The following is a 27,500-nucleotide window of genomic DNA, read 5'->3' on the forward strand; positions in this document are numbered from 1 at the left end:
ACAATAAATCCTCCTCTTAATAAATATACCATAATCTTAATATATTTAGTATATTTGACCATGACATCCTATTACAGAGACTGGATCAGTCGATTGGCATTTCAGGTACCGCACTAAGTTGGTTTAAATCCTATTTATCAGATCGATCTCAATTTGTATTTGTAAACGATGAAGCCTCAATGACCACCAACGTTAATCACGGAGTTCCACAAGGTTCTGTGCTTGGACCAATTTTATTTAACTCTAGTTATCTTTGACCGGGACTTGTCCTTTAACTCCACGTGAAGCAAATCTCAAGGATTGCATTTTTTCATTTACGTAACATTTTAAAAATCAGACACATCTTGTCCCAAAAATATGCAGAAAAGATGGTTCACGCGTTTGTTACTTCCAGACTAGATTACTGCAACTCCTTATTATCAGGCTGCTCTAATAAGTCTCATTCGATACGTCACAAAAAAAAAAAATTCACCAAGTATGGAAAATAATGCAGCTTTGCAAATGACGTGGCTCTCAGAGTTGAATCCGTCGTCTGTTGCACGTTGTGATTCTGTAACTCGGTGATTCACACCATAATTGTCATGCTTTCCAACTGGAGGTTTGGGGGTGTTTATTTGCACCGTGTGCAGGCGGCCGGGGGTTAAATTAGAGGCTGCAGATGGAACAGTTCAATCAGCTTGAATACGGAGTGAAAATAGAGACGGATCGGCCATTAATCTGCTTTTATTCTGACATAAGGTATAATCTTTGTGTCTATTTACAGCAACATCAAAGACATCTGCAGGGAACTCCCGTCCACTGTTGTGTTTGTTGTGCAGGAAAACACAGAAATCCTTCAACCGCTCGATACTTTTCTGTATGAAAAAGCCCCGCAGACCCAATTAAATACCTCAATATATGAGGAATAGAACTACATTAGTATTTGTTTACTAAATGTCAGCTAAATAATGAGGCCTGTGGGGCTTTATATGTGTGGAATAAGCACATTATTAATTTGGAGAGGAAATCAATTAGTTGGTCAATTGAGAACTTAATCTTTTGATAATTAATTGATCAAACTCATTTTTGTATTTTTTATGTAAAGGCTTCTCAAATGTGAATATTTTTATTATGATACTTTATTTGTTTTATTTTAAGCTTTTTTATCAACTTGGACTCTTTTCCACCATTTTCTGTCATTTTATTGACGGAACAATTACAACAGCCTGATTAGTTGTCGACAAACTCAAATAGTTGTTGTTTATTTAGTGGATAGGCTGTTACTACTTACTTTACATAAAAATGGTCTGTTTTAGCATTTAAAATAAATTAATCAATTAAATAAATCACAATGAATTAATAAAAAAAATAGTTAGGAAACAGCCAATCAATTAAATAAACAAAATGCAATCGCTATATATATATATATATATATATATATATATATATATATATACATAAATATATATGTGTATATATATATAAATATCTATGTGTATGTATATAAATATGTGTGTATAAATATGTATGTGTATATATGTGTGTATATATGTGTATATATATACATATATGGTCTATAGGTATATAAATGTATATATGTGTGTATATACATATACGTGTATAGGTATAGGTGTGTATATAGGTGTGTATATATGTGGTGTATATACATATACGTGTATAGGTGTGTATATAGGTGTGTATATACATATACGTGTATAGGTATAAGTGTGTATATAGGTGTGTATATATGTGTGTATATACATATACGTGTATAAGTGTGTATATAGGTGTGTATATACATATACGTGTATAGGTATAGGTGTGTATATAGGTGTGTATATACATATACGTGTATAGGTATAAGTGTGTATATAGGTGTGTATATATGTGTGTATATACATATACCGTGTATAGGGTGTGTATATAGGTGTGGTATATACATATACGTGTATAGGGTATAGGTGTTGTATATAGGTGTGTATATACATATACGTGTATAGGTATAAGTGTGTATATAGGTGTGTATATACATATACGTGTATAGGTATAAGTGTGTGTATAGGTGTGTATATACATATACGTGTATAGGTATAAGTGTGTATATAGGTGTGTATATACATATACGTGTATAGGTATAGGTGTGTGTAAAGGTGTGTATACATATACGTGTATAGGTATAAGTGTGTATATAGGTGTGTATATACATATACGTGTATAGGTATAAGTGTGTATATAGGTGTGTATATACATATACGTGTATAGGTATAAGTGTGTATATAGGTGTGTATATACATATATGTGTATAGGTATAAGTGTGTATATAGGTGTGTATATACATATACGTGTATAGGTATAGGTGTGTGTAAAGGCCATGACCTCAGGTCGGCTTGTCTCTAAAATCTTACCTTCATCTTGGCGAGACGATCTTTGTTTCGGCAGTAGCAGTATGTGCGCGCATGCGCAGGGCCGCACCTTCCCCCCCCCCCCCCCCCCCCCCCCCCCCCCCGCAACCTCCGCCCCCCACCGCGCGCTGACAGCAGCCTGGAGACCGCTCGCTGCCGCTGTTGTCGCCGCTTCACTCCACGTTGAGAGTCCGGAATACAAACTGACGCCACAACCGGACTTTATCTTTTTCTTCCGTCAACGGAACCAAGAACAGAAACAACCCGTGAAGTCTGCATTGTTTTTATTTTTGTCTGGAGGCTTATTCCGCGGAGCTCCCTTCTTCCTCCGTCTCCTCCTCCCCGGTGGTGAGCGGGCTGCCCAGGTGAAGGTAAGTGTCCGCTTTTGGTGACAGTTGTTCGGTGCGGAAGGAAGAGAGAGAGGGGGGTATGAGGGGGAGCAGGGGGGGGGTGTGAACGGTGGTGCTGCTGCGGTGTTGCTGCGTCCCAGAGCGGCTCCGTAACTTTCATCCTCCGTTCACTGTCTGTTTAACGTGTGGATGATGGACTATGAAGCCCCCTCTCTCTCTCTCTGTCAACGACGGTTAGATCTGGTGACCGGACACCGTTGACAACCGCTGACCGTTGGCCCCTAAAGGCCGACCGTTGGTCAAGGGTCGCGCGCAGGACGGAGGGCGAGATCCACGCGCGTGGGGCGACCGTTGGTCAAGGGTCGCGCGCAGGACGGAGGGCGAGATCCACGCGCGTGGGGCGACCGTTGGTCAAGGGTCGCGCGCAGGACGGAAAGCGAGCTCCACCAACGGTCGCCGCGCGTGGAGCTCGCCCTGCGTCCTGCGCGCGACCCTCTCAACGTTTAAAGGGCATGAACGTTTCTGTTACAGATACACAACAATTTAAGTTTATCGTCTTTAATTTGTAATTAAATTAAAATGGTATGAATTATTTTTTTTTGTATAGCCCCGAATCACAAATAGACAAAAAAGGGGTCTTTATGATCTGTACACACGGCATCCTCTGACCTTTGACCCCTCACATCAGAACAGGAAAACTCCCCCCTAAAAAAAGAAGAAAAAAAAGCTTTATTAAGTGAATTGTCTTTATCTTTAAGTGCACCTGCTGTGTTCATTCAGAAGCAGCACACTGGGTTAAGACCCTCATAATGCTGCGCACTGATTGAATTGATCACATTCATACGTAATAACATATGATATATACTTCTATACAACCAGAGGAGTCACCCCCTGGTGGTCAGGAGAGAGAATGCAGCTTTAACACATGAAGCATAGACTTCTATACAACCAGAGGAGTCGCCCCCTAGTGGTCAGGAGAGAGAATGCAGCTTTAACACATGAAGCATAGACTTCTATACAACCAGAGGAGTCGCCCCCTAGTGGTCAGGAGAGAGAATGCAGCTTTAACACATGAAGCATAGACTTCTATACAACCAGAGGAGTCGCCCCCTGGTGGTCAGGAGAGAGAATGCAGCTTTAACACATGAAGCATAGACTTCTATACAACCAGAGGAGTCGCCCCCTGGTGGTCAGCACCGGTCCAGGAGACCCTGAGCTGGCCTCCTCTGAGCCCAGAGGAATGTAAATATAACCGGTAACCGGAGCCCGATGTTCGTCCACAGCTCCTCCGGCTGTAACTTAACATGACCGAGTACATTTATTTGGACATTTCTGGATGGTTTTTTTACGAGTTGAATACATGTGGGCCAGATTGTGGCCTCCATGCCAACCCCATAGTTCATTAGCCAATATAGAAAACATAACGATAAGTACTATCTAATTAGAAAGGAATACAATACATTTATTGACTCTTTGTTGACCCCAAAAAAGACACTTTGAATTACGGAGCATTATTTTATATATCGGATTATAAATCTTCAATAGCTTGGGTAATTGTTTAATTATCAACTTTGAACATTTATTGATTTCTTTCAGTTTTTTTAATATACTTTTAAATAGAATATCTTTTGGTTTTACCTGCTCAAACTGTGTTTAGTAGAATAATACTTTAGACTTATTCAATATTTGTTTTCGATGGCGTCTTTGATGATGATCTTTAGACGGTTGTGTGTGCTCACATGAAGATACTCTGACTGCCTTTATGTTGAGCCAACACACACATCGTGGTGCACACACTGTGATGTGTCACGTCCATGCATCAAACATGCAGGGAGATTCAGTCCACATCATTGGTAGTTGACATTAATTATGGATTGATCTTAATATTCAGCGATAGCCTCATCAGCATATAGTTTACTCTGTTGAGGTGAACCGGTGAAACCCGAGCAGAGACGAAGCTGCAGCCGTCAGCTCCATCTTCTCCTGTTTCACCTCCACCCGACAATCTGGAGAGCTCAGCTCGCGAGCCGGGATGACGACAGAAGACGAGCAATGGGATCTGCCATCTCTGTGACTCTATACCTCCTCGTCCTCTGAGAGTCCCCCGAGGACGGCCTCCTCCTTTGATGCGCCTGCAGCGCTCTGGATGTCTGCGTCATGGAAGCTGCCAGCCGGCTTCTTCCTGCCAGCCCTGGCGCTCGCTCCCCGAAAGCCCCTCGTGGACCCCGTCATCATGCTCAGAGTTGAGGGAGAGGTCGGAGGCGTGAGTCGCTACCAGCAAACCGCTCTCACGTGATGGATTCCTCATACGAACATATAGATGAGTGGAGCTCTACGAGTCAGCAGGAGCGTTCCTACTGTCCTAATGCTCTGCGTTAATAATTAATGAGCATTTATTAGTCCTTTCAGCAGCTCAGGTCGTGTCTTCTTTACTCGCTGTGTGCTGACTGTGCACCCTACTCGTATGAGTATAGTATTAAAGTATAATGTTTGTCTGATCAGCTTAGTAAGTTGAATCAGTCAGTCCAGTTATTATTATAGCGCATATTGAAAAATGTACATTGAAATGTTGTTTGTTATAAAAATATACACTCTCTTGATGTATTCCCTCAGTAAACATTGTAAACATTAGTTTATGGTCTCAATCTCTAGTTTCAAGTCTTCTTCAATACAGCGCTCATCTGGACGATATCATGCTGCACTTCCTGTTCTGACAGGAAGCAGCACTGTTGGTGAATAGCAGCCTGTTGCCCCCAGATTCAGGAGAACAACCACGTTGGCTTCAGCTCCACCAGCGAGGGTTTAGTGTTGATCCAGACGGGGTGACATAGACCCCCCATCAAGTGTTTTCACAACATTCACAACCCATAATGCACAGGGAAGCTGCTGTATGAGTTCAGTAGCTTGATGCCAAACAAAATGTCCAGTATCCAGAACTCTGATATGAAACTGTGTGTGTGAATTAGTGCTGCAGCCTCACTAGACCTTCTACATTAAATCAACACGAATGCACCCGATGGAGTCTGAACGTTGTGACATCTCTGCTGTGCTGCCTCCATGTTGGTGTTATTCAGTGAATATTCACTGCCTTGTAATCCACAGAGATGATTGTCTTGTGTGTTTTCCGCCTAGTGACTACAGATGTCCATTAGCAATTAGCTAACTGTGGTACAGCTAAGCTACAGTTCATTTAATAATTACTCTTATGCCGTCTGATAAACATATTTGTGGTGGTGGCATTTGACTGGGTATCAAATAAAGTTCCTGTTGGTATTGGTGTCCCTGTCCCTGTAATGGTCGGTACTGGTTTGGTCCATAAAGACAGAAGCAGCCTCTGAGTAAAGTGGATCTTTCTGGCAGCTGGACTTGACAGCTCAGGTGTTGTTGGTCCAGTGAGCCAGTCCAGTGTGATGACTCTCAGGACGCGGCCCGGATGATGTGAATGGGAGCAGTGTGAATACCGTAGCTTTTTGACTCTATGACGTTTACATCAAGTACGACTACTTTCCCCGTAACCGGTCTACACTTTGGCTTTGGCGACTCTCAACTCTGTGCTCCGAGGTCGCTCAGGCTACGAAAAGTAATGTTGAGTATGTTATTAGAGCCATTAGACAAAGGAATGAAGCCGTTTCAGTGCCCCTTTACCGCGACATTAAGACATTACGCCGAAGTACAAGCTAAAAGATACAAATGTCAAAGCACTTGTAACCAGTGAGAGCAGAAACAACCCAAATAGTGGAAGTTACTCCCTGAAGATGAACCTCCAGTTACACAGAGACGTGGTGGCTGATGGGAGGAAGCCTAAACGTTCTGGAAGCTTCTCTCTGAGCGCCGTGCGCGGCCACATGATGTCTTCATTACCTGGCCGACACACACACACACACACACACCTGCTGCTGCTTACACACTCCACAGGCGTCTCGCCGTGTCTTCTGATTGGTTGCATGCAGGAGGCGGCGAGCAGCTCCACACCTCTTCGTTCAGCGAGTGGCGCTCGGAGACGTCTTCGTCACAGCGAGCTTCAGCTCTTCTGATTCTGATCACGCGACGAGCGGCCGACATGAACTACGGAGAGGAAGCTCGTTTCTCTGGGAGTCGAAAGACGTTTTGGAATTTAAGAACAAATGACAAATCAATAGTTGGGTATCGGTGTGCTAACGACTTGATTGATGATTTCCTCAGAGGTGGAAATCATCAATCAGTGGAGACCTGGCGCTAATCGTAGGTAGAACACGATCAATCAGGGTAACTCCGATCGATCGCTCCCGCTGAGCGTGTTCGATCTGTCCACGGCGAGCAGACGATTCAACACGCAGAATGAACGCGTCCAATCAGAGAACAGATGCTCGCCAAGCAGCGCGTCATGAAACTATAACGTCTCATACCAATTACCGATCATTGATGATCCATATTGTTATTTGATTCTAACAGCTGGTCCACAAAGATCCAGACTTCTACTGAAGCCTGTAAACCGTCAAAAATACGAAACGTTATACTTTTACTTTGTTATTGTCATTTATACTGTTTTTTCTTCTTAAAAACACACACTTAAAATGATAAGGAAATAAAAGATATTATTTTTAGAGTTTTAAAAACATCTAGTCATTCTAAGTGTTAATTAAGTCTAATGTGCTTAACAGTTCATAATTCATCTCTAATATCTATTTTATATTCTTGTGCTTGTTTACAAACTCACATGAGACTAGAGAAACATCCAGGATGTCCTGATCACATTACCTACTGGATATCGTCAGTCAAACTTTACTCTGTGATGGTTAACGTTAAACTGCATCATTAATTAATATTTGATGTATGTTCTACTCGTGTGTCCAGTAATATGTAAGAATAAACTCCTGGTTCAGGATCATATCATAGCTCTACATTCTTTGAACCAGACTGCTTTGAATATTTTATATTTTATATAAACATCCATTAACTTCACTAAAACGTTTTTGCAAACGTCATTTCATACCCGCGAATACAAATACGAGCATAAGATTAAAGCCGTGCACGTGTTATTATTGCTATGAAGCACATGCTTCTACTTAAATGCTCCTCCGACCGTCAAATTCTAAGTACTTTCACTCCACATTACCTCTAACAATGTTCTAAGGCATTAAAAACATACATTCATGTAGTCACAATGTCAGAAGCAGAAACTACAAAACATACATTCATGTAGCCACAATGTCAGAACCAGAAACTACAAAACATACATTCATGTAGTCACAATGTCAGAACCAGAAACTACAAAACATACATTCATGTAGTCACAATGTCAGAGCCAGAAACTAAAAAACAAACATTCATGTAGTCACAATGTCAGAACCAGAAACTACAAAACATACATTCATGTAGCCACAATGTCAGAACCAGAAACTACAAAACATACATTCATGTAGTCACAATGTCAGAGCCAGAAACTAAAAAACATACATTCATGTAGTCACAATGTCAGAACCAGAAACTACAAAACATACATTCATGTAGTCACAATGTCAGAACCAGAAACTACAAAACATACATTCATGTAGCCACAATGTCAGAACCAGAAACTACAAAACATACATTCATGTAGTCACAATGTCAGAGCCAGAAACTAAAAAACAAACATTCATGTAGTCACAATGTCAGAACCAGAAACTAAAAAACATACATTCATGTAGTCACAATGTCAGAGCCAGAAACTAAAAAACAAACATTCATGTAGTCACAATGTCAGAACCAGAAACTAAAAAACAAACATTCATGTAGTCACAATGTCAGAACCAGAAACTACAAAACATACATTCATGTAGTCACAGTGGACTGGAATAACATGATCAATTTCTGCTTCACAGAGAAACCTGGTCCTGGTTCCCAATCCATTCCCTACTCTGATTCCAGATCCTGAGCTGAGGCGGACACGTGCCGGGAAGAGGCCTAATTGGACTCAGCTGCAGGGGGTCAGGTGTGTGTGTCTTCCCTATATGAGGTGCACTAGGGAGGGAGGGAGCAGACGGTACCCTGAGTGGTGCTGGAGGGGAACCTGGGGAATGTGACACACACACACACACACACACACACACACGCTGCTGCAGCTTTTAGTAGCAGACAGGGATGAGAATGTTGTGCTTATCCATTAATGCATTAATGGAGGTCCTAACCCTCCGCTGGACAAAACAAACACAAAAACAAACACACACACCACACACACACCACACACACACAGCAAAGCTGCTGTTTCATAAGAAAGCAGCCTGTGTTTTGCTGGAGCCCTCGGTGTGTGGGCGTCGCTCAGGCTGGGCTTCTACAAGCGAGCGAACCTCTACCTCCGAGAGCCCGTGAAGGTGAGCGGGCAAGATGTCCGCTCAGAAAAGCTTGCGGTCACCGTCTCCACGAGGCTCCTCACGAAACGCTCTCTGTTGGACGAGCTCAGAACCTTTCACCAGAAACACTTACTGTAGACGTCGGGTAGAGAGTGTGGAGCCTTGTTTGGTCTCCACAGGAAACAGAAGTTGTTTTCGACTGACGAGATGGGTGAGATCTACTTTATTGTACCGCACGGCAATCTGTTCATGGGCGGCCGCAGTGCACCACACCGGACCTTCTCTCTCGCGGCAGCTGGGCTCGGATTCACGGACAAACAAAGATGGCGGCATCTCGCCCCGCCTTGATCTCGCTAGCGGAGGAAGTGTAACCTCGTAAGCGGAGGAGATCACAGCGACTGAAAACGTGTTTCCCTTCTCCGCGAGGAGTCCGAACGCGCTCGCCGAGGTCAGCGGGTCACGACGAGTTTGTCAAACTCACATCGTGTACTTCCTGCTTTTCTCTGCCTCTTCTGAAACTGACTAAGTTGTTTGTCCTTCAGGGCTTTAGTTTGGATTTAGTATTATTTGGGAAATTTATCCCGTTTTGTCGTGAGATTTAATGTTAAACAAGCTCTGGACTCTGGGATCCAACCAACCTCACAGGTGGAAAACAAAAGAGGACCCTCGGTCTGACGAGACGTAGGTGGTCTCGGGCCGAGCTGTTCCGAAACACTTCTTATTGTACGAGTGGACCGGAGAGCCGTCTCCAGACTGCACTACGTCTTCACTTCAATGAAGGAAACAGGATTAAATGTACACAACGTAACGCACAACGTGGAGCCGGGTTCAGACCTTCAGCCCCCAGGGACCTTCCAGTAAAACACAGGTCATGTGATCGCACCAGTCCACATCTCGTGATTGTTATTATTATTTGTTGTTTTCTTCGAGCTGCAAATATGAACGAACATTGGGACATAATCACGAAGACAACAGCAAGCGAGACGTCTGTGAACGCTGTTTAAATCCTCGTAACAGATTTACATAAATGGGTAAATGACCGTAAAATCGCTTCACTTATCCAGCTGATTCTAAGTCATGTGACCAGGAGGCTTCGTACAACACACTAATGTATGTGTGATCACCAAGTGGATCAATGTAAAGTAACAGCGTCACCTATTTCGGGGGACTGAATCCAATCAGAAGTGTTTTTATTTTTCAACACGACTCATCTGCACACAATAATAATAGTTTGGTCTTCTGCAGAAATGTGACACACATCGTGAATCCTAATTTCCGCACACACACACACACACACACACACACACACACAATGCAACTGTGGCCGTCGAGGCAGCAAAATGTAATTTGCCAAAATGTGTCTCCATTTGAGGCAGAAAAGCCGAGTGACCTCAGGTAATGGGGATATTCTGTCAGAGACCATCTTCTCCTCCCCGCCGTCCCGTTTACATTTCACCAAAAACCACCAATTTGTTGTGATTTGGAGCTCCGAGCCGCCGGAGTGCTTCAGAGTGGAGAAATGTGTCTGAGTGCCACAGGATTTTGATTATTACCAGAAAGTCTGCGGCGCCTTTTTGTTGTCGGATCAAATGCTCGTCACAATAGCTTTTGCAAGAGGGAACAAGGCCTTCTTTCTGTTGAGTTTTTTTTATTTGACTTCCCATTCTGCCCGGTGCGAGCTTGTGGGATCGCACCGGGTGTTATTATCTGAAGACTTGTGTGAACATAAAAGCCGGCTCATAAAAAGTTCCCCCGCGGTGCAAACGACCTAAATAAACACGGCCGCGGAACAACGGTTCATCTCACCACCTGGAAGTGGAGGCTGGGGGACGGGAGAGGCATAAGGGGGGAGGGGGGTACCTGAGGATGGAGGAGCTATTTCTGTGGATGGGTTTTGTGGTCCAGAGTGGACTGCAGTCTGACCTCTGACCCCGCTGTTATGAGCTGATAGCCAGCCGGTCCTCTGGGCTCAAAGAAGAGTTTTTCTTTCTGTTGGTCGCTCTGAAAGCATCATTCATACTTTAGTGGAACTCCCTCGTGTGCTCCGTCAGACCTCCACTCTTCTTCTCCTCCTGACCACCAGGGGGCGACTCCTCTGGTTGTATAGAAGTCTATGCTTCATGTGTTAAAGCTGCATTCTCTCTCCTGACCACCAGGGGGCGACTCCTCTGGTTGTATAGAAGTCTATGCCTCATGTGTTAAAGCTGCATTCTCTCTCCTGACCACCAGGGGGCGACTCCTCTGGTTGTATAGAAGTCTATGCTTCATGTGTTAAAGCTGCATTCTCTCTACTGACCACCAGGGGGCGACTCCTCTGGTTGTATAGAAGTCTATGCTTCATGTGTTGAAGCTGCATTCTCTCTACTGACCACCAGGGGGGCGACTCCTCTGGTTGTATAGAAGTCTATATAAAAATGAGGTTTTGTTGTTCTGTAAAACATATTAATTTGTTCTATTATTCATGTAAAAAGGTTGGAGGAGAGAGGAGGGAGGGAGGGAGGAGGGAGGAGGGAGGAGAGAGAAGAGAGGAGAGAGGAGACAGGAGACAGGAGGGAGGAGAGAGGAGAGAGGAGGGAGGAGGGAGGAGGGAGGAGAGAGGAGAGAGGAGGGAGGAGAGAGGAGGGAGGAGGGAGGATGGAGGAGAGAGGAGGGAGGAGAGGGAGAGAGAGGAGGAGGGAGAGAGGAGGGAGGAGAGAGGAGGGAGTAGAGAGGAGAGAGGAGGGAGGAGACAGTAGGGAGGAGAGAGGAGAGCGGAGGAGGATGGAGGAGAGAGTAGGGAGGAGGGCGGAGGGAGGAGGGGAGGTTGGAGGAGAGAGGAGGGAGGAGGGAGGAGGGAGGAGGGAGGGAGAGGAGGGAGGGGAGAGGAGGGGGGAGAGAGGAGTGAGGAGGGGGGAGGGAGGAGAGAGAGAGGGAGGAGAGAGGAGGGAGGAGGAAGGAGGGAGGAGGGAGGGAGGAGGGAGGAGGGAGGAGAGAGGAGGAGGAGGAGGGAGGAGAGAGGAGAGAGGAGGGAGGAGGGAGGAGGGAGGTTGGAGGAGAGAGGAGGGAGGAGGGAGGAGAGAGGAGAGAGGAGGGAGGAGAGAGGAGGGAGTAGAGAGGAGAGAGGAGGGAGGAGACAGGAGGGAGGAGAGAGAGGAGAGCGGAGGAGGATGGAGGAGGGAGGAGGGAGGAGAGAGGAGAGAGGAGGGAGGAGGGAGGAGAGAGGAGAGAGGAGGGAGGAGGGAGGAGGGAGGAGAGAGGAGGGAGGAGGGAGGAGAGAGGAGGGAGGAGGGAGGAGAGAGGAGGAGTGGATGTGTTCAAAGTGTTTCCTCTGTTCCCTGTATTGGCTTTTTCTTTATTCATGTAAAACACGTCAGCACGACGTTGTGAGAAAGTCTATATTTACTTACAGAAGGGGGGGGGGTTATGGGGGGGTCATCCCTTCTTCTCACTCACTTTCTTTTGTTTTTTTAAATCAACATTGTCACCATCCCACCATCCTGCTGCTTCTGCAGCGCGGCCGTCAACGCCCTTAAAAAGTCATCGCTGTATTCTTAATTATCTTTGTTTAATCACCTCCTCTCCTCGGGGGCACGAGCTTATTAGAATATGGGGGGGGGGTATTAAGAGTACTGTAGGGGGGTATTAAGAGTACTGTAGGGGGGTATTAAGAGTACTGTAGGGGGGTATTACGAGTACTGTATGGGGGTATTACGAGTACTGTAGGGGGGTATTAAGAGTACTGTAGGGGGGTATTAAGAGTACTGTAGGGGAGTATTACGAGTACTGTAGGGGGGTATTAAGAGTACTGTAGGGGGGTATTAAGAGTACTGTAGGGGGGTATTAAGAGTACTGTATGGGGGTATTAAGAGTACTGTAGGGGGGTATTAAGAGTACTGTATGGGGGTATTACGAGTACTGTATGGGGGTATTAAGAGTACTGTAGGGGGGTATTAAGAGTACTGTATGGGGGTATTAAGAGTACTGTAGGGGGGTATTACGAGTACTGTATGGGGGTATTAAGAGTACTGTAGGGGGGTATTAAGAGTACTGTATGGGGGTATTAAGAGTACTGTAGGGGGGTATTACGAGTACTGTAGGGGGGTATTACGAGTACTGTAGGGGGGTATTACGAGTACTGTAGGGGGGTATTAAGAGTACTGTAGGGGGGTATTACGAGTACTGTAGGGGGTATTAAGAGTACTGTATGGGGGGTATTAAGAGTACTGTAGGGGGGTATTACGAGTACTGTAGGGGGGTATTACGAGTACTGTAAGGGGGTATTAAGAGTACTGTAGGGGGGTATTACGAGTACTGTAGGGGGTATTAAGAGTACTGTAGGGGGGTATTACGAGGTACTGTAGGGGGTATTAAGAGTACTGTAGGGGGGTATTACGAGTACTGTAGGGGGGTATTAAGAGTACTGTAGGGGGGTATTACGAGTACTGTAGGGGGTTATTAAGAGTACTGTATGGGGGTATTAAGAGTACTGTAGGGGGGTATTAAGAGTACTGTAGGGGGGTATTACGAGTACTGTAGGGGGGGTATTACTAGTACTGTAGGGGGTATTAAGAGTACTGTAGGGGGGTATTACGAGTACTGTAGGGGGGTATTAAGAGTACAGTAGGGGGTATTAAGAGTACTGTAGGGGGGTATTACGAGTACTGTAGGGGGTATTAAGAGTACTGTATGGGGGTATTAAGAGTACTGTAGGGGGGTATTAAGAGTACTGTAGGGGGGTATTACGAGTACTGTAGGGGGGTATTACTAGTACTGTAGGGGGTATTAAGAGTACTGTAGGGGGGTATTACGAGTACTGTAGGGGGTATTAAGAGTACAGTAGGGGGGGTATTACGAGTACTGTAGGGGGTATTAAGAGTACTGTAGGGGGGTATTACGAGTACTGTAGGGGGTATTAAGAGTACAGTAGGGGGGTATTACGAGTACTGTAGGGGGTATTAAGAGTACTGTAGGGGGGGTATTAAGAGTACTGTAGGGGGGTATTACGAGTACTGTAGGGGGTATTAAGAGTACAGTAGGGGGGTATTACTAGTACTGTAGCTCCTGCAGACGGTGCTTCTGCCTTTATGTCCTTTGTTCCTGTTTGGTTGCTTTTTAATCCCACCTGAACGTCACGCTGTACATAAATCTGACAGACGATTAAAAAAACTAAAACAAAGTCAAAGTCCACCAGAAAGCTCTTTTTCTATACAACCAGAGGAGTCGCCCCCTGGTGGTCAGCAGAGAGAATGCAGGTTTTAGGTCCTAAGTTTGAATGCTCGTCCCGTAAGCCAGTTTGTTATTTTGTCATAAACAACTGGGCCTCGTGACCGTTATCAATGGCTCTGCCTCCTTTTCCTTCCTGCTAACGGACCGTTTTAACGTCCGGACCAAATGATTCAGATGTTTCTCTTCTTACACACAGCTGATTTAAAATGTATCCATATCAATTTAAATATATTACTCAGAGTCACAGTGCATGTGTGAAGGTGGCTTACGACATGTCGCCCTCAATCTGCCACCGCATCACCTTCCTCCTCCTCCACCTCCGTAGTCGTCAACAGTCAATTAAGTCCCATCTCCTCATCAGAGACTAAAGGTGTGAAGAGGGTGATGCATCGTCACACACACCACACAGACAACACGCACACACACACTCACACTGAGTCGGAGTGGAGCTCGTTAGCATTCATGTGTTGCCTTCTCCGGTCTCTCACACGTAGCAACGTCCTCCATTATTGAGCAGTCATAAGCTCTTTGAAGTTCTGCTGTTTGGGGGAGGAGCCAGCAGCCTTGTATTCCTTCATGACATCTCTGTTCAGAACGCTTGTGTTTGTTCCAGCTCCCATCAATGAAACCCGCGGTCAAGGTCACAAAAGAACTAATTGGGTGATTGTTTGTAATTGGAAGTTGAATTAAAGACTTCTTTCTCACAATGTAAGTCTACGGGGGAAAGTATTGTTGGTTAGTTCTATGAAATATAAGACATAAAAACAACTCTGTTCTTCCGGTTGAAGTTTTTCTTTTTACTTTCCTACGACAGTGAGACGTCTGACTGCATGAAGAGCTGGAGTCCCGGGACCCTGGTCCTCACCTAGACCCCCACGACCCCCCACTGCCTGGACATGGTGAGCTACTGTGTGTTTCTAACCACTGCTGCTGCTGGAGGTATTCACCAAAACTGGGTCCCAAGAAGGTACCAACCTAAATGTAGTTTGACTTAATTTAGACTGTCAGATCAAATAATACAGGCTTATTGTTTTATTTAAATGTGTATTCATTGTGTTTCAACCTAAAAATCAGTTCATGTCCAATGAGTCCAACTGTCTAAACTAATTGGAAACAACAGGTGGATGTGATCATGTATACAGAACCACGTTCCTATCTGAAGGAATGTTCTGCTTCAATTCACGTTTGTTGGCGTGAATTGTGTTTGGAAAACAACCTTTATTTAAGGGGAATCTGATTGGTTGGATTGGACCAAACACACCTGAGACTACATGAAACCAGCCAGAGTGGAGTTGAACGTCTTGTAAATAAAGTCAAAGAGCTTCTGTGAGGCTGACACGTGAGTTTGACTGCCTCCAACAACCTTAAGCTGCCTGTGGTGTGGACGTGCTTTGAGTGTGCGTCCATTTACCTTTTAAAGTGTTTTTAATGGTGAAACCACGGCCGCCGGGAGAATAAAGGTGTTTAGTGTTCATGTGCGATGAGTGTCGACCTGAAGGTGAGACTCCGAGTGTGGGGGGGGGGGGGGGGGGGGGGGGGGGTTCTGATTTCAAGGTGGAGAACACGAAGAGGAACAACCCTCCCGCAGCATTCATGAAACGAGGAGCGTAGTTTCATCAAGTCGGTCTTTAGTCTCTGTGTGAAATGAGTCTCGATTGAGAGCTTTTCTTCTTCTGTGTTAAAGTATTTAGTTCTCCTAAAGTATCAATAAAACACCGGTGACCATCTACCTTGTATTTATATATCTACAGTTCTTTATATCATGATGTATGTTATTCTTATGCACACAGGTGGAGATTAATCATTAATCACACCGCTGAAGTGTGTGTGTGTGTGTCAGATGTCGTCCTCCTGGGAGAGAAAAAAGAGGAATTACTTCAGATGTATGCGTCAGATTTAAGTAAATGGCATCCGCCGACGATTAATTAAAGAAGCTGTGAATGTCGTTATCCCCCCCCTTCCCCCCCCCCCCCAGCTGTCTTGTAGGTAACAGATTAAAGGAACGAGGATCCAGAATGAGTGTCGGGGCGTGGAGGCGTTAATCTTTCATTTGGATCTGGTTAATGTTCTGAATGTACATTTTGTTGTGTCGTGCTTGTTGCCCCCGGTGATAGTTCGGCCAGAGATTAGCGAGGTCACGACAAATGTCCCTCGCAACTCCAACAACCAGCAACCCCCCCACCCTCCACCTCCTCCCCGAGACTCATGGCCATGAATTATTAAAGCGCCATCATAAATAACCGTAATGAGGGTGTGCTTACACGCTGCGGGTTAGGGGAGGAAGAGCAAGAGGAAGATGGGGGGAGCAGTTTGACCTTGGATTGAAAGCTGCGTTTGATGCTCGGCTAGTTTAGCGCCGCGGCCCGTTCTTCCTTTCTTTGCTTCCCCTCTCTCCCTCCCGGAGACGGGGATCCATGTCATCAATGTTAATGTCGAGGAACACCGGCTGTATCTAGGCCACGCAGAGATTGGCAGCAGCACAGGTCGCTTCAGGTGTTCGCTGTCATCGGGCAGCCTGGATGAAACCCAAAGAACAAGCCCCTGCCTTTTGCACCTGACTGAGGGGGGGGGGGGGGGGCTGCTTCCTCCTGTGAGTTGACTGTCAACAAAATGTTGGATCAGTTTCTCTGCAGTTAAACAGCAATAACGATGATGACGACAACAATAACGATGATGACGATGATAACCACGGTAACGATGTTAACGACAACTATAACGATGATGATGATAACGATGTTAACGACAACAATAACGATCATAACGACAACAATAACGATGATAACGACAACAATAACTATGATAACGACGACGATTACAATGATAACAACGACGATAACGATGATAACGACAACAATAACGATGATAACAAAAACAATAACTATAATAACGACGACGATTACGATGATAACAACGACGAAAACGATGATATCAAAAACAATAACTATAATAACGACGACGATTACGATGATAACAACGACGAAAACGATGATAACAACGACGATAACGACAACAATAACGATGATGACGATAACGATGTTAACGACAACAATAACGATGATAACAACGCCGATAACGATGATAACGACAACAATAACGATGATAACAAAAACAATAACTATAATAACGACGACGATTACGATGATAACAACGACGAAAACGACAACAATAACGATGATGACGATAACGATGTTAACGACAACAATAACGATGATAACAACGCCGATAACGATGTTAACAACAACAATAACGATGATGACAACAATAACGACGACGATTACGATGTTAACGACAACAATAACGATAATAACGACGACGATTACGATGATAACAACAACAATAACGATGACGACGATAACAACAACGATAACGATGATAACGACAACAATAACGATGATGACGATGATAACAACGACGATAACGATGATAACAACGACGATAACGATGATGACGATGATAACGACAACAATAATGATGATGATGACGATGATAACAACGATGATAACGACAACAATAACGATGATGACGACGACGATGATAACGATAACAGTAACGATGATGACGACAATAACGATGTTAACGACAACAATAACGATGATGACGATAACAACGACGATAACGACAACAATAACGATGATGACGATAACGATGTTAACGACAACAATAACAATGATGCCGACAACGATAACGATGTTAACGACAACAATAACGATGATGACGATGACGATGATAACAACGACGATAATGATGTTAACGACAACAATAACGATGATGACGACGACGATTACGATGATAACGACAATAATAACAATGATGACGATGATGACGATGATAACAACGACGATAACGATGATAACGACAACAATAACGATGATAACGACAACAATAACGATGATGACGATAACGATGTTAACGACAACAATAACAATGATGATGATGATGCCGACAACGATATCGATGATAACGACAACAATAACGATGATGACGATGATAACGACAACAATAACGATGATGACGATGATAACGACGACGATAACGATGTTAACGACAACAATAACGATGAAGACTATGATAATAACGATGTTAATGACAACAATGACGATGATGACGACAACGATAACGATGATAACGACAACAATAACGATGATGACGATGATAACGATAACAATAATGATGATAACGATGATTACGACAACAATAACGATGATAACGACGATGATAACGACAACAATAACGATGATGACGATGATAACGATGATAACGACAACAATAACGATGATGACAACGACGACGATAACGATGATAACGACAACAATAACGATAACGATGATGACGATAACGTTGTTAACGACAACAATAACGATGATAAGGACAACAATAACGATGATGACGATGATGACGATGATAACGATGATAACGACAACAATAACGATGATGACGACGACGACGATAACGATGATAACGACAACAATAACGATGATAACGATGATATCGACAACAATAACGATGATGACGACGACAACAATAACGATGATAACGACAACAATAACGATGATGACGATGATAACGACGATGATAACGACGATGATAACGACGATGATAACGACGATGATAACGACGATGATCCCGTGTCCCACGTGATGATAACAATAATAACAACGAATAACAACGACGATAACGACGTAACGATCCATCAAACCAGTTTCCCAATAGTTCAGAATCGTCGAGCTTTCAAACAGCTGAATAATGTGTTCACATTTAGACATAAAGCATGTGGAGGGATTTACCCTACTTACATGAAAAGTGAACACTTTAAACTTGCATTCTCTCTACTGACCACCAGGGGGCGACTGCAGGTTAAAGAGCGACCTGGACGTCACATTACAAATACATGTATTGCGTAACAAACGTACATATTTGAATCTACGCCGCGACCTTAACCCGGTCGCTCTGCTCACTTACTCGCTAGACGTATTCAGGAAAACACTGGAAAGATTACACGTAGGTTTTCGCACGTTAACGTATGAAAACACCGTTTTTTCCCGTCGCCTCAATGACAAAAATAAACCAGTTGCAAAACCAGAGCGGTTGAAGCTTAAAACGCAGTAAAGTGTTCATGCTGCTCCTCAGCAGATGTTTGAAATCCACTTTACTAATTCATGTATGTAGCAGACACATAGCTCAATAGGAACATAATGAGCCGTTTAATAACCACATTCATGGCCTGATTAGTGATTCAGTGGCAAACTCATTGCTTGATGCCGTAGTTTGTCATGAAAGTGTTAATTTACACCGTCAGAAGCTTCTTATTGTCTCATTATTCTTCCAACAAGCGGATTATTACTGCGACACATTCTCTTTATTTTATTATTCAGTGTTAAATAAAGTTGACTGGTGTTTCAGGAAAGTCCAAAAGCATTCGAGCTTTGAAGCCACTCAATTTCATTCAGTGATATTCGTGCACTTTCCTTTCTTCCTATGTGTTTTTTTGTTGCGTTGGATGAACATTTTGTGGACGTTGAAAACAAAATGTGTGTAAAATGTCCTCCAAACCTTTAGAGACAAAAGAAGGAGAAGGGTCGTTCTCTGGATTGAAAGAACCAGGATGTGCTTTTAGGTTTTATTCTTCTGGAGCCTCTTCGTTTGGCCCCAAACTGTTGTTGACTTGTTATTAAAAAGGCAGATATGAATACCTGCTAACTTGTTTGATATTACAGAGAACTACTTGTTTTGATTGAAGGAGACATTCATGCTGATTCATGGCCAAAGGTCACGCGTTGTAAAGGTCACAGGTTTCATTCCTCTGTGTGATTCCAGAGGTCGTTCCGATCATTTGCGAACGACGACCGCCACGTCATGGCCAAGCACGCCAGCATCTACCCGGAGCCGGAGGAGCTGGAGGCCGTCCAGACGCTGGTGTCCACCGTGGAGGGAGCCCTCAAGAAGGTCTCCGATTGGATGGACGGCCTCCGCGGATCCTCGGGGAAGACCTCCGGCGATAAGGGGGAGGAAGACGCTGCTGAGACGAAGTACGCCCCGCTCTGATTTGTGGTCACATGACTGTTGGCCTCAGATGAATCCATCATGGCGTCATCGTTTCAGAATTTAATGTTTTTACACAATCTGGTAAAAGTAAATGGTTTACTTGGGGCGTGATTTTAAATGAGACACGTAGAATAAAAGGTTGTTGAGGAAATATCACAATTCTAGCCTCAAGTTTGGGTTCTTTTTCTGACATAAGCGCGTTCAAGGGCCGTCGGAAGGATACAAATCTCACCTTTTTACAGATTCTGGCTGATAAACGGTGAATTTATCGCTGGCTCCAGTGAGCGTTTGGTTTTTCAGTGCCAGAACATTCCCCTCATCAGACGGAGCTGGCTGTAAATCTTCATGTGATGAGTCGACGATTAAACAAGCAAACAGTCATAAACTCTCCTCACTTGGAACGTCGCCTTAAACATCCACACACAGGAACATACGGTATAGGAGAGAGGAGAGAGGAGGGAGGAGGGAGGAAAGGAGAGAGGAGAGAGGAGAGAGGAGGGAGGAAAGGAGAGAGGAGAGGCTGTAAATAGAGGTTGTAAACATTTTTAATATTTCTATCACGTTGAGCCTCTTTTTTTCCTACATTTGTAACACTTGTGGACACTCATATAAATGTTGTGTTAAGTTAATGTGTGTGATAACTGCGTTATTCTGCGTCACTAGAGACGAGTTCTAGTTCTCTGCTTCTAGTCCTGATGGTTTTGTTTCCAGAGAGCAGCTCTTTATATATTTATATATTACAGTAAACATCAGGTAGAAACTGTCTGTCTGCGTGTTTGTGGCTCCGCCCCTCAGGCCCGACAGGACGCCGGCGCTGTGCGGCGTGACGCGGGTCGGCCCATTGGCCAAAGGCCTGCTGATCAAAGGGGACCTGGACCTGGACCTGGTGCTGATGTGCAGAGAGAAACCCACCAAGCTGCTGCTGGACACCGTCAGCACCAACCTGCCGCTGCAGATCCAGGTACGTTCGGCCCCGCCTCCAGCCCCGCCTCCAGCTGTGCAGGTGTCCAGGACCTTGAGGGGGGTAATAATATAATAATAAATAATAATAATAATATATATATTATTATTATTTATTATTTATTATTATATTATTATTATTTATTTATTATTATATTATTATTATATATATATTATTATTATATATATACCGATTCTGTCTGAACATTTGTATATATATATATACATACAGTATATATGTATATATATATATATATATATATATATACAGTATATATGTATTTGTGTATATATATATATATATATATATATATATGTATATATATATATACATATATATATATATATAGATGTTCGGACAGAATCGGTAGAAAAACACTGATATAATATTAAGTTATAATATCGTAAAAATACCTTCAAAGCATTTAGTGCAATAAGAGCTTTTTGACTCACAGTATTTCATATTTTAATAATCCTTGTAAACATGAACTAGAGTCACAACGTGATCCACCAGCTCTCGACACATTGAGCCACATTGGTGTGTTTTACGGTATAACACTGTAATCTCCTCGGCTCCTTATTAAAAGATCATTATGACGAGCGGTCATTATTACCTTCTATTATGTTATTACATGTCCAACAGAAACCCACGGTACACACACACACACATATTGTTTTATTGATATTGCAACCCTCCCCAATCATAATAAAAAACAAGATGAACGCCTCCTCTGAGCAGTTTGTGTGACAGCGGTAAACAAGTTTTAATCATCGCCGGCCAGATGGGAGCAAACGTTCCCCAGAATAACGATGACATCACATAAATCATTTTCTTTCTCCTCAAACCGGATGAAAGCATCGCTTTAAACCGGTAGGAGACGAGAGGAGATGGTTTGAAGTGTCCTTCCCTTGATTCGTCTGTAGCTGTTGTGTCTCCTTGAGACGTTTGAAGCTCAGAACATCTTCACACCTCGACCTCTGACCTCTGAGACACCTTTCAAAGGTCGTCCTCGTGTCAGCGTGTCCGTTCTGTGTATTCATCTGACGACTCGTTGCAGACGATGACGGAGGACAAATACGAGGTGCAGCCGTGCGTCCTCGAGGCCGCCATCCGGGTCTGCAGCACCAAGGAGCCCCGACTGAGGCTGAAGATCACCCTCTCCTCCTTAACCATGAGGGAGGAGCACGCAGAGCAAGGTACTGACTCCTCCCCCTCTCTGTGCTTCCTGTCCGGGAGGACGCTTCTTTATGTGACCTCTGGTCTGACAGCAGAGGGAACCAAAGCCCTTTTGACTCCACGAGAGAGAGCAAACACGGAGAGGAGGTCCGGAGAAGATGATATGGATCTGGGTCATGTGGAGGGGTTGGAATCCATATCAGTGGAAGTGAACGTTATATTTAGAATATCTTCTTCTCTGAAGCAGCTCCAAGACAACTTGAAATGAACTTTTTTTAAATAAAAAGCAAAAAAAAGGAAATTTTCTGGCAGTAATCCGCCCGGTAACAGGGAAGAATGTCTTTGCAGAAAAAAGGTATTCAGCATCTCGTCAAAGTTCCAAATCCTTTCTATTATAACTATTATTTTGATATATAATATTATATAATATGTCTATGGAAAAACACACATTTGCAGGGTTATGTGTTATAAACATCGCAATTACTAGTGTAGTTATAACACATTTTATTACCAGACGTATTCTGGCACACGTTCCTCCAGCTGAGGGGCGTTTCCTTCTGAGGACTTCCTGTTTCTGGCCTCTGCTCTCTGCCATGTGGTACCCCTCCTCTGGAGTCATAAGTAATAACTATAAGAGAAGCTTTTGAACTGAAGCAGGAGATGAATGTAGAAAGACAGGAAGTCATTCATTAAATGCTGAAACAATGAATCTGCGTGTGTGTGTGCGTGTGCTTGTGTGTGTGTGTGTGTGTGTGTGTGTGCGTGTGTGTGCGTGCTTGTGTGTGTGTGTGTGTGTGTGTGTGAATGCGTGCTTGTGTGTGTGTGTGTGTGTGTGCATGGGTACCAATGTTGTGTGTGTGTGTGTGTGTGTGCATGCGTGCTTGTGTGCGTGCTTGTGTATGTGTGTGTGTGTGTGTGTGTCCTTTCTCATCCTGTCCATCTCTCCAGAGGAGGGCCGTCAGGACGAGGACAAAGAGCGGCAGGAGGAGGAAGAGAAGGAAGAGAAGGAGGAGAAGAAGAAGGAAGAGGAGGAGGAGAAGGAGGAAGAGGAGGAGGACGTCCTGGACAGGAAGCAGTGCCGGGCGGCGTTGGCGGCGCTCCGACACGCCAAATGGTTCCAGGTGAGAACAGCTGGTGTTAATCTTCAGGGAGATTAAACCAAATTCACCATCTTTCCCTCACAAACATCCCAGAATATTCAGCTTGTGAGAATTAGTAACACATTCAATTATAATAGTGCGCACGTGTTTTATCTTATTTTAACCCTGATTATACGATGTTGTGGTTCTTTTGTTATATTTGACTTTGTATGTTTTGCTGTGAGTTAAGTATTAATGATACAACACGTTTTATTATTGATCAATAATTTATATTTTTTATAATTTATAATTTCATAACCTCGCAGCCAAAATATTCAACCTTTCTTTTCTTTATAATGCCTTTAATACTTAGGCAATACAGTAGTCATGGTGACGCAGACCGTTTGAAACAAAGCTTTTCATTACTTTATATTCATGTAATGAATACACAAATATGAATGAAGTGGTCCTCTAAACACAATAAAACATGATGGTAACTGAGTGTGATGTCACTAAGCTCCGCCTCTCCGTCTCTCCCCTTCAGGCCAGAGTCACAGATCTCAAGTCCTGCGTGGTGGTCTTGAGGATCTTCAGGGACGTGTGCAGCCGGGTGTCCGGGTGGCGGCCCCTCACGGGACGGGTAGGGCTCGGGCCGCCGAGGCAGCGCACGCGTGCCGACAGGTTTGCGTCCCCAAGGGGACCAGAACCGGTTCATGTCCCTCCTTCTGTCCGTCCTCTGCAGCCTCTGGAGCTGATCTGTGAGAAGGCCGTGGCCACCTGCAACCGCCCGCTGGGTCCGGGGGAGGCCCTGCGGCGCGTCATGGAGTGCATCGCCTCGGGGGTCCTGCTGCCAGGTCAGTGGGGGCGGAGCTTATCATTAGACACAAGCTGTTTGGACTCCGGAGGAGGTCTCGGGCCCAGATCCAGGGTGCTGATGGAAACCAGTTAGTCCACACTGGAGGAGGTCCAGCAGAACTACCACATGATGTGGTTTAGTGAACTGAAGTTCAACTAGAATGAGGTCAAATAACTCAAATTAAATACCCCACCACAATATTAAATTATAGTCGAGAAGCAAAAGTACAAACACGCTGTGCCCTGGTCTTCGTCTGTCAGGTTGCTCATCAAAGGCTCTGACAGAATGACTGAGTGAACCAGGAGGACTGTGGGTTCTGGTCCAGCGGTCTACTTCTAACCAGATTGGATCTCTTTGAGATCCAATCTGGTTAGAAGTAGACCGCTGGAATAAGCTGGAATAAGCTTTGAAAGTAGAATAAAGAGGTTGTTTTGAGGCCTTCTTCTCAACGTGATTGTCGGGGCGTATATTTCACCCTGTTTGATACATTCAGCTGGTTTAATCTCCCAAATCATTACGTGAGCCGTTATCAGGCTCTCAGAACTCACAAATGAAATGACAAAAAGACGCTTATCATATAAATGGAGCAGAAGCTTCTAACACAGGAAGTCCTACAGATCCACGACCCGGCCTCCCATGATGCAGTGCGGCGTCACGGTGCATTCATTAGGCTGCAGGTTCCTTCGGGGCTCCCGAGAGTAATTTAACTATTACTCACATTTCATATAGTGAAACATTCAATTGTTCCTCTCTCTCTCTCTCTCTCTCTCTCTCTCTGAGCGTGAGGTTGGAGGTTGGGAGCGGAGAGCGTCATGTTCGGAGTTTTTTCCCGTGTGTCTCGTAGTGAGTGTGAGATCAGTGTATGTGTCGGTGTCGAGTGGGGTACTGTGTGCACCGGAGGAGGAGCAGCCCAGAGGAGCAGCCCGGAGGAGCAGCCCAGAGGAGCAGGGTGTCGAGGTGGGCCGAGTTTTTTGGCAGGGGATCCTCCCCACGGGGCAGTTGGCGGTCCCTGTACAAACCCCCTGTAGACAAACGGACAGGAGACTCCAGTGGAGGATTGTACATGGGGCCATAGCTACGAAAAAGTATCTGGTGCACCTCGATCCTGGCGCAGGGGACGGCTGTCCTTTCTGCTCTCAGACAGAAACCATCCACCATCTGTTTGTAGAGTGCTCCAGACTGGTGAGACTCTTCAGCCGCCTGCAGGCGTGGTTTCAGGGCTTAGGAGAAACGTTTTCTTTCTGTCTATTTATTTATGGTCCAAATTACTCAGAAAAATAAAAACGTGTACAGACACATGAACTTCCTTTCGGGACGGGCCAAACTGGCAATTTGGAAAACGAGGAAAAACTGTGTGTTGGGTAAAGGGTCAGAAGACGCAAGTTTGATGCTGACGGGACTCCTGACTGCTCGGCTCAGGGTGGAGTTTGGTTTCTACAGACTCACAAACAACACAGAACTCTTTGTGAAGTTTTGGGCTCTGAAGGACGTCCTGTGTTCAGTCAGAGGAGATGCTCTGGTTCTGAACTTCTGACTTGTGCTTTTTTCTTTATTAATATCTTCTTTGGTTTTGTTTGTTTTGTGTTGCATGATTTAGTTTTGTTGTAAGGATTTGAAGAGCTGTATAACTGATTTGAATGAGAAATAAAGACCCTAGACAATCTCTCTGTCTCTCTGTGATGACTTGATTGGGTTTCCCTCGACGTCGGAGCAGCAGCTCGTTCCCTGGACGCTCTGAATCATTGATGAGCTGCTGCTGCACTCAGAGTGCACACTCAGCAGGCAGTGTGTCAATCATTGCTCTGTGTGTGTGTGTGTGTCTTTGGTCTAAGCCAGAACCTGTTGTGGGTTGTTTACTTGTTGTGGTTGTCTTGTTGTCCAGGAGGTCCAGGAGTTCACGACCCCTGCGAGAGGGAACCCACCGACGTCCTGTCCGACCTCGGCGCCCAGCAGGCCAGCGACATCACAAACAGCGCGCAGGTCGGTCTTCTTTACCCATCAGCCCCTTCTGCTGCCGTCAGGGAGCCTTTGTTTGTACATCCTCGCTTCCTTTCCTCACCTGCTCTCCTCACGTCGTAGTAGGAGACGTGAGGAGCGACGTCACCTCATTGGTTTGTGGATGTGTTGATGCCTTGAGGGGTTGTATAGAAGTTTACGCTTCATGTGTTAAAGCTGCATTCTCTCTCCTGACCACCAGGGGGCGACTCCTCTGGTTGTATAGAAGTTTATGCTTCATGTGTTAAAGCTGCATTCTCTCTCCTGACCACCAGGGGGCGACTCCTCTGGTTGTATAGAAGTCTATGCTTCATGTGTTAAAGCTGCATTATCTCTCCTGACAACCAGGGGGCGACTCCTCTGGTTGTATAGAAGTCTATGCTTCATGTGTTAAAGCTGCATTCTCTCTACTGACCACCAGGGGGCGACTCCTCTGGTTGTATAGAAGTCTACGCTTCATGTGTTAAAGCTGCATTCTCTCTCCTGACAACCAGGGGGCGACTCCTCTGGTTGTATAGAAGTCTACGCTTCATGTGTTAAAGCTGCATTCTCTCTCCTGACCACCAGGGGGAGACTCCTCTGGTTGTATAGAAGTCTACGCTTCATGTGTTAAAGCTGCATTCTCTCTCCTGACCACCAGGGGGTGACTCCTCTGGTTGTATAGAAGTCTACGCTTCATGTGTTAAAGCTGCATTCTCTCTCCTGACCACCAGGGGGCGACTCCTCTGGTTGTATAGAAGTCTATGCTTCATGTGTTAAAGCTGCGTTCTCTCTCCTGACCACCAGGGGGCGACTCCTCTGGTTGTATAGAAGTCTATGCTTCATGTGTTAAAGCTGCGTTCTCTCTCCTGACCACCAGGGGGCGACTGGTTGTATAGAAGAGAGAGAAAATGATTCTTCCTGAAGAATGTTTTTCTTCTTCTTGAACATTGAAACATGTAGAATATAATAAAAATAAAAATGTACTTCGGCAAAAGATAAACTATTCAGCAAACAGCTGTTAGGAGGTTTGATGCCTTGCTCCAGGGCACGTTGTGACAGTATCTGTCCAGGAACACAGGAGTGTGTTCATCACACAGCTGCCCAGGCTTTAGCCGGATCCCACAGGAAGTCCGTCGCATGACGTTCCTCAAGTGGTGAAAACTCG

At 44.6% G+C, this 27,500-nt stretch overlaps 1 protein-coding gene across 1 annotated transcript in view; it reads left to right on the forward strand.

The window, feature by feature from the left end:
- Positions 1-2,551: 2,551 nt before the first annotated feature.
- The window catches only part of LOC117736315 (spermatid perinuclear RNA-binding protein-like), a 34,118-nt gene continuing 9,169 nt past the window's right edge, over positions 2,552-27,500 (forward strand). The window contains exons 1-9 of the mRNA XM_034541566.1: positions 2,552-2,752; positions 15,059-15,143; positions 20,059-20,279; positions 21,082-21,247; positions 22,305-22,433; positions 23,437-23,544; positions 24,047-24,142; positions 24,245-24,356; positions 26,241-26,338. Of these exons, the coding sequence (XP_034397457.1) occupies positions 15,141-15,143; positions 20,059-20,279; positions 21,082-21,247; positions 22,305-22,433; positions 23,437-23,544; positions 24,047-24,142; positions 24,245-24,356; positions 26,241-26,338 (933 nt within the window). The 5' untranslated portion in view covers positions 2,552-2,752; positions 15,059-15,140. The remainder of the gene's footprint in view (positions 2,753-15,058; positions 15,144-20,058; positions 20,280-21,081; positions 21,248-22,304; positions 22,434-23,436; positions 23,545-24,046; positions 24,143-24,244; positions 24,357-26,240; positions 26,339-27,500) is intronic.

This window comes from Cyclopterus lumpus, chromosome 9, assembly GCF_009769545.1.
Source record: "Cyclopterus lumpus isolate fCycLum1 chromosome 9, fCycLum1.pri, whole genome shotgun sequence".
NCBI classification, from domain to species: Eukaryota; Metazoa; Chordata; class Actinopteri; order Perciformes; family Cyclopteridae; genus Cyclopterus; species Cyclopterus lumpus.